Here is a 15363-nt window from a genome sequence, read left to right on the forward strand (position 1 = left end):
TGAAGGTGGAGTCAATAACTATTTGTCTTCATATTCAATGGACGGTGATGAGGAGCTGTCGGACTTGATGAACCGTCCCGGTTTAACCTTGGATACAAAGACTCTAAACTCCAATCAAGCTGCATTTGACTATTTCTGAACATTCAGAAACCTTAGCATATGACTTCTGAGGATCCAAAGCAGAAAAAAAGATTCAGCTATTATCTCTTGGCTGAAAACTGACATTTTATTGAGCTGCTGGCTCATGCAAATGGATTCTCTTCTCCAATAAATTTGCCTTAACACTACTTCCCATAATAGAAAAGAACAAGTCCATTTTGAAAAATATGCAAAAGATGAAATGATCAGCACTGTTCAGACTAATGGAGTTTAGAAACTTCTCCATTATCAATTAAAAATATCGTTTTAGCTGACTCTCTGTCTTTATCATGTGAAACCACCTCTATTAGCAAGGATATCGTCATGCGGGTTTAATACACCAACCGGTGACTGCTTAAACTTACCACCACATTAACAAAAGGGGGACCCCAGTGAACATGGCGGACCCCCTGAAACACAGAGATATGAAACTGACAGTAGTAAAAGAATGCCAAGCTTCCCAATAATGCAAGCACAAACTGAACAAACACTTTATCAAGCCACATTTTCTAAGTCATAAAATTGAAAAGTGCTCACGAGTAAACTTGTATGCACTGAAAGGTTCAAACAAGTATTTAGTGGAAATGCATAGGTTTACATTGCATATTATTTTAGTGCATTAACTTGCTTTATGAGAATGTAGACTCAATCAAAATGCACTGATACAATGCAATGTTATGCTTCCCAGACTTTAATGGTCACGTTGGGTCACATAATATCCAAAAGTTTGGGATCAGTAAGATTTTTTTTTTAAATGTTTCTGAAAGAAGTCTCTAATGCTCAACATTGCTGTATTTATTTGATCAAAAATACAGCAGAAACGGTAATACTATAAAATATTATTACATTTTAAAATAACTGCTTTCTATTTGAATATATTTTAAAACAAATTGTGCTCACTTTTGATCAATTTCATGCATTCTTGTTGAATAAAAGAATAAATTTATTTTAAAAAAAAATCATAATTTAAAAAAATCTTACCGACCCCAAACTTTTAAACGCATTGTACATATTGCATATACAAATTCAATACAGCACATCTCAAAGTTTGAAAACTCAAAAGCTGAAAGAAAGAGATGAATGACACCTCATGCCCTTTACAGAATAAACAGAAAAGATCCATGAAGAAAAGCCCAGAGGGTTAAAAAAAAACAAAGTGCATGCAAAGATTTAAGAGTCTTTTATTTCAAAAGAAAACTTTAGCAATACAGAAACAAAGCAAAAGAAAAGCAGACATTAATAAATAAGTGAAAATACAAGCATGTGCATGATGTTAGTACAATAGCAGGACGCAGGAGAGAAGAACAAGCACTTTCTCATGAAGTCAAAGAAAAACAAGGAAAAGAACGATCTTCAGTCTGTCAAAAAATGAATCTGCAATTATTAAATTTCAAGGACCTCCTCCCCAAATGTCCATGATGATACTGCAATGCCTCACATGGCAACTTATCTAACTGACCCCAATTTATAACTGAAAATATTTTCAAGAGTTTTGTTTGGGAAAATGAGCTGTTTGGGGACAAAAATGTAATCTATTGACAGATTTTTTTTAAATCACAAGCCTATTTTTCTCTTCTCCTCATAGGATAGCAATAGTACGTTAAAGCTAGATTTAAATCTCAGAACAGGAGGACATTAAAAACATTTCCTCCTTTTAGCCAAAGCATATGTTTGCATGTCCTCGTGCACAATAACTAACAATCAGAGGTCACCTGAGAGCCTGTGATGTGGATAGCGGTGATACCAGTGGGCTGCGGCCAGGGTCTCGGGTTCAGAGGCCCTGCGGGGAAGCGGTCTGTAGCGGGACACATGGTACGGTACAGGAACTGGGCATACCTGAGCAGGCGAGCGCTCCACAGCACGCAGAACCACCAGCTGGATGGTTCCTCTGAGGTTCCCTTCAGTCGACATGGAGTGCCGCAGGGTTTCCATGGCCTCATGGTTGGAGCATCCGAGCAGCGATTCGCTATTAACCGCTATCAGCTGGTCATTGATACGCAAGCGACCGTCCTGCAAACAAGAGAAGACAGACACCAATGTTGAGAAATTATAGGAAGCAAACCTCACCTTATAGAGAAGCTAAATTCATTTAAAAGATCTTACATTTTTATTAGTCTTATAATTTGCATTATTGCATGCCAAATAGTACTAGCTATAGACAGATTAATAGAATAAAAGCTCTACAATTTTTACTGTAATACTAATAGACAGTGAGAGAGAACGAGAGAATGATTGTAGATATAGAATTTAACTAAAGATTCAGTGCAGCGTTTAAAAATAAGTATAAAAACTAAACTACAAACCATAGTACTAGTTACAGACACATTAATCAGATTAAAAGATCTTACATTTTTACTATAATAATGTACGATGTATCTTTTACCTATTAATTCAGTTAAAAAATATATAATAATAAAAAAATAAACAAATAAATAGAATTACAAATCACACTGGTAGTTAAACACATTAACATTAAAATATTTACATTTTTGCTATAACAAGGTATAAAATTTACTAATAAATACAATGGCGTTTAAAAATTTAGAAACTAAAAAAGTAATATAAAAACAAAAGAACACAAACACACTTTACTAAGTAAAAAAAAAAATACAAATCATTTCACAGTTCTAGCTAAAGCCAGATTAATCTGACTAAAAGCTCTTACATTTTTATTAGTCTTATGATTTGTATTATTGCATCCCAAATAGAACTAGTTATAGACAGATTAATGGAATAAAATCTCTAAAATATTTACTATAATACTAAGAGACAGTGAGAGAGAGAACGAGAGAATGAATGTAGATATATAATTTACCTAAAGATTCAGTGCAGTATTTAAACAAACTAAACTACAAACCGTAGTACAAGTTATAGATACATTAATCAGATTAAAAGATCTTAAATTTTTACTATAATAATGGACGATGTGTCTTTTACCTATTAATTCAGTTTGCATTTAAAATTAAATATAAAAGTAAATAAATAAACAAATAAATAAATAAATACCAAGAAAACAAAACTACATAAAAAATATTCTAATATTTACATGTTTTCTATAATAAGATATATTATTTACTAATAAATACAACGGTGTATTTAAAATTAAATAAAAATGGAATACAACAAAAAACGCAAATCATATCACAGTTATAGTTAAAGGCAGATTAATCAGATAAAAAGCTCTTAAACTTGTATTATTTTATAAAATTATACTATAATATTAAAAGGTATAGAATTATATATATTCAAAGCAGCATTTAAAATATTAAATATAAAAAAAAACTAAACTTAAAAATAAATACAAAATAAACAAATTAATTAAAACAAATAAAATAAGAATAATAAATAGGATCACAATTATGATTACAGCATTAAAGTTAAAGCTTTTAGTCTGTTTTGTGAATTAATTGTTCTTTTGAACTTATTTTCAATAAACCACCACTATTTTGGGGGGTAAATCTGAATTGCTGAATTACTGTCACACTGAAACATGTAGTTAAGTTTGGACCACCGCTACTTTTAGCTAGCTACTCCCAACACTAAAGCCCTATAGTACGATTTAAAAACATTTATGCAGTGTAGCCCCACTGTTAAATGTTTAATGCATCCCACTATGAATTCAGACACAATTACGGATGCATATCATTAGCGTGAAAGGGCCGGGCCGGAATGAATTGGATTAAGGTTCACAGCTGTGGTTTCCTAAATAAAACTGACCTGAAGAGGAACAAAAGAGATTAGCAGCTAAAAGCCACTGGAGCCGCTAAAGACTCCTGAGAGTCTGTGTCACGGCGGATGATCCTGACCCCTGGGCGAGGTCACTGACCGCAGACCACTGATACTGACCCGGGAGGGGGTCTCCGGCAGGACGGACACAAACACTTGTGATCTATTGAGAAACTATACTCATGCATACATAAGCAGACAGTCTGGAAGCTCGCAACCTAAGACGGCCTTGTGAAAGACGCTACCTCATAAAGAGCTCTAAAGATAACCTACGACATGTTTTTCTTCATTACTTTGTATTACAATAATTTATTCCAGAAATTAGGATGCAGCTTTTTTTATATATTCATGCTCATTTGATCTCAATCTTGGAGTGTAAATGTTAGAGGAGCAGCAGAAAGTGTGAGAGGGAGAGTGAGTGTGATAAGGGTGAACGGCAGAAGTCAAATGAAGAGCTCAGCCTTTGAAAATGTCTATTTCTTTGAGCGTCTCTCTGATGGGGTCTGTGACGCAGCTCGCTCTCTGAGCCCACTCTCCACTGGAGTGCTGATAGGGGCCAGAGACGCAGCTCCACCTGTGAGCCCACTCTTGATTACAGTGCTGATAGGAGACAGTAGATGTGCTCTTATCTGCACACAGACACAACACCTGCTGCCTGACTGGATTGATTGCAGAGAGAAGAGGAGAGGAGTATTCATATTTCTATAGCGGCACTAGGTGAGGTTAACCTGTAATAACAGACACGGCATATCACAAACCAAAATGATAAAGCTTAACAGGCTATAAAAAAGGCCACTTTTCATAAATCATCTTTTTTTTCAGTTTGGGGCCACTTTGGGTAAATCAAAATTACCATACTACAGTATATTCGTATGTTTGTATTATTGGTTCTCCAAATCATAGTAGTAGTTACAGACAGATTAATCTGACAATATTTGGATTTTAACTTCAACCGTCAATTATGCCTTATCAATGTACATTTTTGTATCGTAAATTTCTTATTCATTTTATGTTAACCAATAAGCTTAAATTAGTTAATGCAATAGCTAACATAACATGAACATTTTTCCCAGTGGTGTTATCATTAACTAAAACTAATAAAACTTGTTGTTTTTGTAAAATAAAATAAAATAAAATAAAATAAAATAAAATAAAATAAAATAAAATAAAATAAAATAAAATAAAAATAATTTATTATAATATTATAATAAAGTTGTAAAACTAGTTTTATTTTAGTTTAGTTAGTTAAATTATACTGAAATAAAAAGAAACTGAGTGACAATTAAATGAAAGCTAAAAATATTTGAAACCAAAAGCACTTTACAAAATTACTGAAACTTACATTAAAATTAAATTAACAATTGAAAATAGACAAATAAAAGCTTTAAATATTAATAAATACTATAATAGTATATAATACTAAAATAGCACTAATTTTACAACATTTATTATCCTAATGTTAATTTTTACATATACGATTCTTTATGTATTTTTTAACGAACTGCATAAACATCATTGTGTTATGAACAATAGTATATTTATATATTTATAATGGTATATGTATTTAGTTATTTATTTTTAAAGGTAAAATAATGCATTATGAACAGTATATTTACATATAACAGTATATTATATTTATAATAGTGCATGTATGTTTTTATTTTAAAGGTTTTTAGTAGTTTTCAGGCATAAATTACAACTGTATGCCATTGTGTAAAGAAATACACAGGATTGGAGCGACTTTCATGATTGGAGCTCTCAGATGAATGGACGTGGGGTGAATGAGCTGCTCTTTACCTTGTGTGCGGCACCGCCGTGGATGATGGACTTGATGAAGATGCCCAGGTCTTCCCCGGTCTCTCGGGACTTATTACCCTTCAGACTGACCCCTAGACCAGCTGAGCCGGAGTCACTCAAAGGAACTTCAAACATCAGCTGCTCTCGCCCGTCCTCCGAAAGCAGCAGACCTGATGGCTCTCCTTTCTGCAAACACACACACACACACACACACACACACACACACACTTAGGGCTGTATCTCAGTTGACTTTCAAAATCATGTGAATCTTAGCATTTATCCCAGTTCAACATCGTACCCCATTGCCTACAACTGCATTACTGCACATGTCATTTTTGCTTACGTTTGCAAACTACGAGAAGAGTGGAAATTATTGTCAGTGGTAATCGACAGTATGTCACAGATGCTCGATAGAGTTTAACACATATTGAACCTGGAACACTCCAATAAGATAATGGATGAAGTGATTTTCATCTAAATCTTGAGATTAATGAATATTAGCCTACCTTTAAGAGTTTAGGGCTCAGTCAGATTTTTTAATGTTTTTGAAAGAAGTCACTTAGGCTCAGAAAAGCTGCATTTATGTGATCAAAAATACAGTAAAAAAGAATACTATAATACTAAATAATACTAAAATAATTAAAAAAAATATTACAATTTCGATTAACTGCTTTCTATATTAATATATTTAAAATGTAATGTATTCTTTTGATTCAAAGCTGAATTTTCAGCATCATTAATCCAGTCTTCAGTGTCACAGAAATCATTCTAATACAGTGTTTCCCAACCGGGGTGCCGCGGCACCCTGGGGTGCCGTCTGTCGAGAGATCAGGGGTGCCGTGTAAAAAATCATTTTTTAATATTTTTAAATTGCTAAAATGTTCAAAAAAGCATCTATTATATAATATCCATTTCTGGTGTCGCCAATAATTAGAGATGCACCGAAATTTCAGCTGCCGAAAATTAGTTAACCGCTCAGGTTTCACTTTCACGCAGTATGACGCTCTGCGTATTATCCCGCTCTATGCATGTGCGCTCCGCTCAGCTCCACTCGTATATCGTATGGCCCTACTGTGTTGTAACAAGGTGTGGTAAATGGGCATCTCTGTTATCGCTGCCCTCTCATTCATTGATCTGCTAACCGCTATGTTATGCAAAGGGTGCCACGACTAAAAAAAGGTTGGGAAACACTGTTCTAATATACAGATTTGCTGCTCAAGAAACATTTCTTACTATTATTGATGTTGAAAACAGTTGCTTAATATTTTTGTGGAAACAGGTTAATTTTTTCAGGATTTGTTGATGAATAAAAACTTCAAATGGGCATTCAAAGAAAAAAAAAAAAAAGAGATTTTAGAGATGGATCCCAGTTCAAATAAAGCCAGATGTACCGAGTGGATGAGGAAGGAATAATGATGGATGAATATATAAAGCAGGGTTAGGACAGAATGAATGCATGTCTAATGGAGAGGCAGGAAAACACGTTGGGGGTCATTTGATTTGAACGTGAAAGAGTGAGATCATGAGAACGTGCCAGTTCAAAAGGAAACATAATAAGCTTTTGTCAGAGATTCATTTAGGAGGAGGGGGGTTGGGGAACGACATCATTTAAGACTAATAACTCATTATTGAGCATACTTACGCACACACACACACACACTCACAACTACCCACACATTTCACTTCTCTCTTTGCTTGCTTTGGCTTCAAAACATCCTATCAAAGAGACCAAGGGTGTCAGTGCCATGGTCTTTGACCTTTTCTCCACATCATTTCCTTCTTCTCGCCACTATTGCATCAATAAAACATGGCAAAATAGCCTAGAATAAAGTGCGATGGCTAAACGTGACCGACATCGTTCTGGAAACCACATTAAGCAACAGCATTAGCCTGTTGGTAAGCTCCTGTGGAAATGGGCCAGGAAGTAAAAGAAACAAAAATGACTTTGTAGGAACACAAAGTTGGGCAAAAAGCATTAAGCAAGAGCTAACGATGAAAAATAGGAGGGCCAATGGGGCAAAGCTTCAAGTAGTCCTTTTAGCGCGTCCTCTTACTGATGATAATGTGTCGTACATGGCCTAAGGCGGACGACAAATCAGTTTTAGCACACAATAAAAGGCATGTTTGTAAGTGAGGTCAAACTTTGGTCCCAGCGAGAATATCAGATTGTCTGAGATGCCGCTCTGGTGGTCCTATCAACACTCCAGGCCCAGACTTCACATGAAGACCTCCTGAGGGCAAATACACACTCACATGCTCTCACAGACACAATATGATAGACTGTTTTAACTAAAGTACATGAGTAAAAGCTGGCAAAAAAGGTCAGTGGCACTGGAAAGTAAAAAAAAGAATCCGCGTCAGGAATACGTGGAGAAAGATAAACAGCTTTGACTTGACAGATAAAAACAGGCCTATGGGCAATGCAAATAAAAACATATTTGGGCACTTGCAACTATTTTAATATTAGTATTAGTAATTATCATTAATATTAACTGCAATTATTATTATTATTATTAATCATTATTAATATCAAAACATTATACTTAAAGGAACACGCCACTATTTTTGAAAATATTTTAATCCATTCAGCCAATCTCCGGGTCTGGCGGTAACACTTTTAGCTGTAGCTTAGCATAGATCAATGAATCTGATTAGACCGTTAGCATCTCACTCAAAAATGACCAAAGAGTTTCTATATTTTTACTATTTAAAACTTGACTCTTCTGTAGTTACATCGTGTACCAAGACCGATGGAAAATGACAAGTTGCAATTTTCTAGGCCGATATGGAAATATATGAAATATACAGTATATATGCAACTACACAAACTTAGTGCCGGTCACGTTGGAAGTTACCTAGCTGGGGACTATTTTTAGGCGCTGCGTAATATCATTGCGCCTGCTGCACCCATGGAACGGCAGTTCCTTGACTATTACGCCGGAATGAGAGTATAGTTCCTAGCCATATCGGCCTAGAAAATCACAACTTTTAATTTTCCGTCGGTCTTTGTACACGATGTAACTACAGAAGAGTCAAGTTTTAAATAGGAAAAATATAGAAACTATTTGGTCATTTTTGAGCGAGATGCTAACGGTCTAAACAGATTCAATGATCTATGCTAAGCTACAGCTAAAAGTGCTACCGCCAGACCCGGGGATTGGCTGAATAGATTCGAAAACGGTAAAACTCAACCGAAATGAGCCTATTTTCAAAAATAGTGGAGTGTTCCTTTAATATTAATAGGTTATATATTATAGAAATAGCAATTAACAACTGTATTAATAACAATTAACGTCAATATTAAATAATATTAATATCACTTATTAATATCATTGTCAATTGAAAAGTATTAATACATTATTATTAACTGATAATATTATTAAGTAATAACATTAATAGGATATTACATATTACACTAATAGGAATTATTTCAGTATAAAGAGCATTTAATATTGATCAATTGATAATATTAATCATTTTTTATTAATATTAATACTACTTAATATGCACTAACTATAATGTTATACATAATTAATATTAACAGTAACTAACATTACTATTATTTCTTATTTTTCTTCAAATAATAATAATAATAATAATATCAAAATTAATACCTAATAGGAGTAAACATTATTAAAATCAATGCTAATAATTAATATGAATATAGGATAAAATATATTATACTACTAGGACATACTAACATTAGAGATAATTAACTAATAATATTAACATTAATAAATGTTATCAATATTAATATTACTAATTAATAATGACATTATATAAAAATTACATAGGGAAGCCTGTTTCTGTCACTGTCAAAAAAAAAAGTTTTTTTTCTAAGAATCTCATGATGTAAACTCACAATTCCGAGTTCCGAGGTACAATTCTGAGGGGGAAAAATACTATTTTCTTTCAATTGCGAGTTTATATCTTAATTCTGACTTTATAACCCACAATTATGTATTATAAAGTCAGAATTGTGAGATGTAAATTCGCAATTGGGTGGAAAAAATTCAGAATAAGCAGTCGCAATTACCTTTTTTAAATTTATTTAGTGGTGGAAACAAGCTTCCATACAGGCAAAACTGGCACTTCAATGAAACATAACATTGTTATCCTGAACATTTTCCATTTTATAATATTTGAGCAACAAATATCCTTTTCCTCTTCTTCTGCAAGCAGTCCTATAATACCCTACCAAATTCACAAAGAAAAAAGCTGCAACACAAAACCCAAACTTTGATCCAATTTACCGACTAATCGAGAAAATGCAATGTGACTCACACAGCATTTTGAGAGGAAGTCTTTGTGTCATTTACACAAAAATAATGCACGGGAAATGTGTTTTAATGCCCCTGCCTAGAAGTCAATGCACCTTAACCCAGATACTGAACTAAATTAGAATTGATGTCAGAAGGCCGTTTGCTATTACATGAAAGCATCTACAGTTTTTATATTACGCACAGCTTTTTTAAAAAGAAGTGGCCGTGACCCAAATAACAAATATAATTAAATGGGTCATGACAAAGCAGAGCACATCCTGTGTGTAGGAAGAGGAATTATTATTAAGACCATCTCAAGGACATCTAAATGCTCCACCAGCCCTGTGACCGACCTCTCTTCCTGTGAGTACAACTGTGTGCAATGTGCTGTCTGACCCCTCCATCCTCACAGAAAACCTGTCCGAATCAAACACCAAACTCTACAGACCCTTCAGAGTCCACATTATGATTGTAAATTGGTTACTAAAATACATATTCAGCTTTTACAGCAAACTTCCTGTGAGAATATCACATTACAGTAGTGATATTAGATAGACTAAAGAGTGGACTTTAGATCATTTATCTTAAATATAAGTGTACCTTGTCAAGTGAAACACCACAAAAATCACTAAATATAGACCTTTTATTATTATATTAAAGACATTTTTGCTGTGCACGCTGGAAAGATCTAAAAGCATGTCTAGTGGGCACAAAAAAGAAAAATCTTACATTACAATTTAATTTGATGTTTGACTGATTTATTGCTACTGGCTATCAGGTATAATTAATATGTTGCTGCAGACATTAATTCCACCTACTGCATACATTTACCCTCACAGTACATGACAAATTGATGCCAAATCCAGTCAGCTTATCTTTAATGCAATGGCGATATTTAGACATTTACAGTTTGCCAAAGCAATCTCATTAATATACATTTACACGACAAGCCCACAGATTCTTGCATTTGTCTGATCATTGAAAACTCATTTCTACACAATAAATCAAATGCTATTCAAAAGAAAAATATGCGAATCCACCAGAAGTTTATCAAATACTTATATCTATTTAAAAATAAATTTATATATTCCAATGTCTATTTTTTTTATTAATTGTTAATTAAGTAGTAATGATATTAATAACATTTATTTTTTTATAAATAAATAAATAAAAGTGTCACTTAATATTAACTGCTACTAATACTAAAATCAATAATACTATTAGTATTATATGTAACAGCCTATTAATATGAATTATTAATGCCATTATTAATAATGTTTATTCATATTTATCATTAGTACTGACATTAATAATACATATTAATAATAATATTGGTTAATATTAATTCATACTTATCAACAGATACAGCAATAAAGTGGTATTAGCATTAATTACATTTATTAATATTACCTTTTAATATTGATATTGATAGCTATTAATACAAATATTCATTCCTATTAGTATAATTAGTACACATTTACATCTATATTTCAATAATTATTTTATAATCTCCTTGTTCACCTCATTGGCTAATAATCTAGTAACACTAAATAATAATCATAATAATCATAATCACAATAATAATAAAATTTGCCATGTTTTTTGGGCATGTGTCACGGTTTTCTTTCAAGTACTTCAAGTGGCCGATCAATGATCTAGACCAGCTTGAATCAGTTAAGGACCATCCTGTGCCAGTTAGAAACCAGCTAAACACCGTAAGATGGTTTTAGCTGGATTTTCCAGCAGGGCCGGACGTTTCGGCAACACCAACTTTCACACATCCAGGATGTCCAGTCACCGTGACCAGATCCCAAAGGGCTTCAGTCAGAAAAACAAGACTTTAACTCTGTCAACGATCTCTAAACACGAATCACGCAGACTGATCCATCACACAGAAGGACACCATGTAGCTGCTAACAGGATGGACATTTATGGTGCAAGCTAGCAATCTAGTTTCCTGTCCAAAGATCTGCTGGATTCTAGCAGACTCTTATAAAAGATGCTTTATTTTTGTTAATGGCTGATCATTAGCCAAATCTGCTCTTTGGGAATTAAGATGGTATATTTTGTGCTGACAGTGGGTGGTAAAAGAAACTGACAAATACTGTATGAAGGTGGGTGTTTATGGAGAGTATTTCAGGTTTGGATACATTCATTGGTTGGAATGAAATATAAATACACACACACACACACACACTCATATCCTCTAAAAAGGCAGATGGTGAAATCTACTCAACACTGTCATTATATCTTTTCATACTCTTCCATTCTCTGAAAAATATTTCTCCCGAGTGTGTCATTTTTCCTTTTGCCTGCCGTCGCATTTCTGCCGTAATTTACCCTGGCTAAGCGGTGGCACATCTAACCCGCTTTGAATTTGAATAGGGTGGAAAAATGGAGGAGGTTTTTCTCTGTGAATAGATACTGCAGTGCAGCTCTTTATGACGTTTTTTTGTGCCTAATGAGAATTAATGGTCCAATAATAGTCAGTGTCAATGACATACAGCTGCTCTTCTTGAACAGATCTGGGACAGCAAAGATTTAACAAAGTACAAAGCAGCTAAATCCATAAATAAACCCCAAATTTAACCATGCACGAGTTTTAATTTTGCAATGTAACACACAATGTAATAAAAATAATTAAATGATAATATATTATCAAAATGAAATATAATACTACTTGTATTTCTTTTTCAAATTCAATATATATTATTATAAAAAAAAACAATAAAATAACAATGATAATATTATTACATATAAGGCTCTAGGTAATTTGATTAATAGAGAAGTTCTGGCCTGATATGTACAATCTTAGCCATCAAAAACCTCATTGAGGAAGTAATGCATGGGAGAAATGACTGTTTGTAACAACGATTATGAATTGTTTGGCAGCCCTCACATAACACAGGCACGTACACATGTGTGTGTGTAGGTGACCCGTCTAAACCCAAGGCCTTTGATGAGCAGACACTACAGTGCAAATGAACTGAGGATAGACAGAGACACAATGAAGGGATGTGGTCTTTCTTCCTGTGATGAGGGACCCAGGGGCACCACAATAGCGGTTTTACTCATTGTTTGGTTTCTAATGAGGGTCTGATGTTTAGAAGAAAAATAGAGATGCTTTGAAAGGGGTCAGCGATCAACACGCACCGCGTGTAACATCTGGGAGAGGAGATGGACCAGCGTTGGCCCGAGGCTTCCTGTTAAACCGCCATGTCGTGTGCACAACTTCCTGTCACACGCTGATTTGGCACTTTCAATGTTAAGGAGGGCACTGCTGGGGTTTTGTAAGGTTGTCTGAATAGCCATAAAAGTGCTAGAATGTATGTCTACAGTATGAGACTTTTTGGCCCATTTTATTATCCGTTGGTTTTTTTTTTTTTTAAGTCTAAATGACAGGAAAAGGAGTAGTTTGAGGTACTATTCATTTTTAAAACACAAATAGTATGTGACAAGTTACAAATAATTATAAAAAAAATAAATATTTACATCCATATATTGCCATTGATTTGAGTTTTGTAGTGGAGGTAAAGATGAATAAAATGAATAATGAGTTGCATGTTCAACAGCTTATTTTTAAAGAACAATGTCAGTTCCTAAATTATTGAACTTATTTCTGTTTAGAGTAGGGCTGTCAGTTGATTAAAACTTTTAATCTAATTAATTACATGATGTTTCGATTAATTAATCTAATTAATCGCAAAATAAATTTGACTGTGAAATTACCCACAAACGATTATTTAAAGATATTTTTGTGTTAAATGAGAAAGTATCAAGTAGAGATTACAAATTGTAGCTTTAGAAACATTTTATTTGATTGAACAAAAAAAATTATTACACAAACATTTAGGCTACAACGGCCTAACATAAACTATGGAACATAAAAGAAGATAATTAGAGAAACATCTCAGTATTTCTTGTTCATACAATGAAAGTCATTGGCAGTGTTGGGGGTAACGCATTACAAGTAACGCAAGTTACGTAATCAGATTACTTTTTTCAAGTAACCAGTAAAGTAACGCATTACTTTTTAATTTATAAGAAAATATCTGAGTTACTTTTTCAAATAAGTAACGCCAGTTAATTTTTTCCCCATTTATTGATTGAAAGCTCTCCTGTCCCCTTGTTGAGAGAAATCGGGAGTAAGATGTTACTTTAGTTCTAGAATAAATGTGAACAAGCATTAATTCATTTCACTCACTCACAAAAAAAAAAATCAGATTTAGTTTTCCTCAAAATTAATAAAAACAGTTAAACGCAATTCAGAATATGACTCAAAGCTGCAATAATTACATATGTTAAATACCGTATTGACCCGAATATAAGACGATGTTTTTTTCTTGGAAATACATCTGAAAAAACACAGGCTTTTGGTGTGAAAGGGCTTTTATATTTGCCAAAAATAGAACTTTTTATATTAAAAGCAAACAAGCAAGCTCAGCCCAGATTTAAAAAGTAACGCAAAAGTAATGTAATGCATTACATTCAATAACATAATTAGTTACTTTTTTAGGAAGTAACGCGATATTGTAATGCATTACTTTTAAAAGTAACTTTCCCCAACACTGGTCATTGGTAACCAAAACAGCTTTGTTACCAACAGTCTTAAAAATACCAAAGTCCCTTTAAGGGTATTCTATAGTCTTTGAAAATACCATCTTTTATGTTCCACAAAAGAAAGGTTTGAAACAATATGAGGGACGGGAGAGTAAATGATGACAGAATTAAATTTTTTTTGAGTGAACTATCCCTTTAATGTTTTTATTATTATTATTATTATTAAATGATACTCTAAATAAGAAACTAAATCTGCCAGCAGGTGGCGGTAAATGTAATTTATTCGATTCATTCAAACGGCTGATTCATTCAGGAATTAAGTAAATGGGCTGTTTATGAATGGGCCTTTGAATCATTGATTCACACGATTCGTTCAAAACGCGGATTCATTCAGAAACTAAACACCGCTGTGCTGCTCGGAGACGCACAACAATTCTGCTATGGCTTTAAAGATAATTTATTCTTTGCAAAAATTTAGCAAAACCACATAATATTGTGGTTAAAATATAACACAATATCAACTTCTTATTTACTGAACTGTTGTATAAAATCACATTTAAACTCGTGATATTCGGGACAAAATCAGCACTCGTGTAATAGCCTACTGCTCTCCCTCCTCGATATAAAAATGAGACAAAAACATATACAGGGGCATTTTTGCACCAGTATCTTGAATTTTAGGGCATAACTGCATTTATGGAGTTGTTGCCCTGCATCATATTTGTCAACAGCCAACTATATGAAATGTAAGACGATGTACAGATCTGGGGCTGGGGCCAGTGTGTTAACTGCGTTAACATTTTAATTGCGTTATTTTTTTTATAACTAATTAATTAAGTTAATGCATTAAACTGACAGCCCTAATATATATATATATATA

General features: G+C 33.5%; 1 protein-coding gene across 1 annotated transcript in view; it reads right to left on the minus strand.

Moving 5' to 3' along the window:
- LOC107673991 (partitioning defective 3 homolog B-like) overlaps positions 1-15363 on the minus strand; it is a 176434-nt gene that overhangs the window by 77047 nt on the left and 84024 nt on the right. Inside the window, exons 11-12 of the mRNA XM_016467843.1 lie at positions 5662-5847; positions 1975-2148 (exon numbers count right to left, since the gene is read on the minus strand). Of these exons, the coding sequence (XP_016323329.1) occupies positions 1975-2148; positions 5662-5847 (360 nt within the window). The remainder of the gene's footprint in view (positions 1-1974; positions 2149-5661; positions 5848-15363) is intronic.

This window comes from Sinocyclocheilus anshuiensis, unplaced genomic scaffold, assembly GCF_001515605.1.
Source record: "Sinocyclocheilus anshuiensis isolate Anshui unplaced genomic scaffold, SAMN03320099.WGS_v1.1 scaffold348, whole genome shotgun sequence".
Taxonomy (NCBI): Eukaryota; Metazoa; Chordata; class Actinopteri; order Cypriniformes; family Cyprinidae; genus Sinocyclocheilus; species Sinocyclocheilus anshuiensis.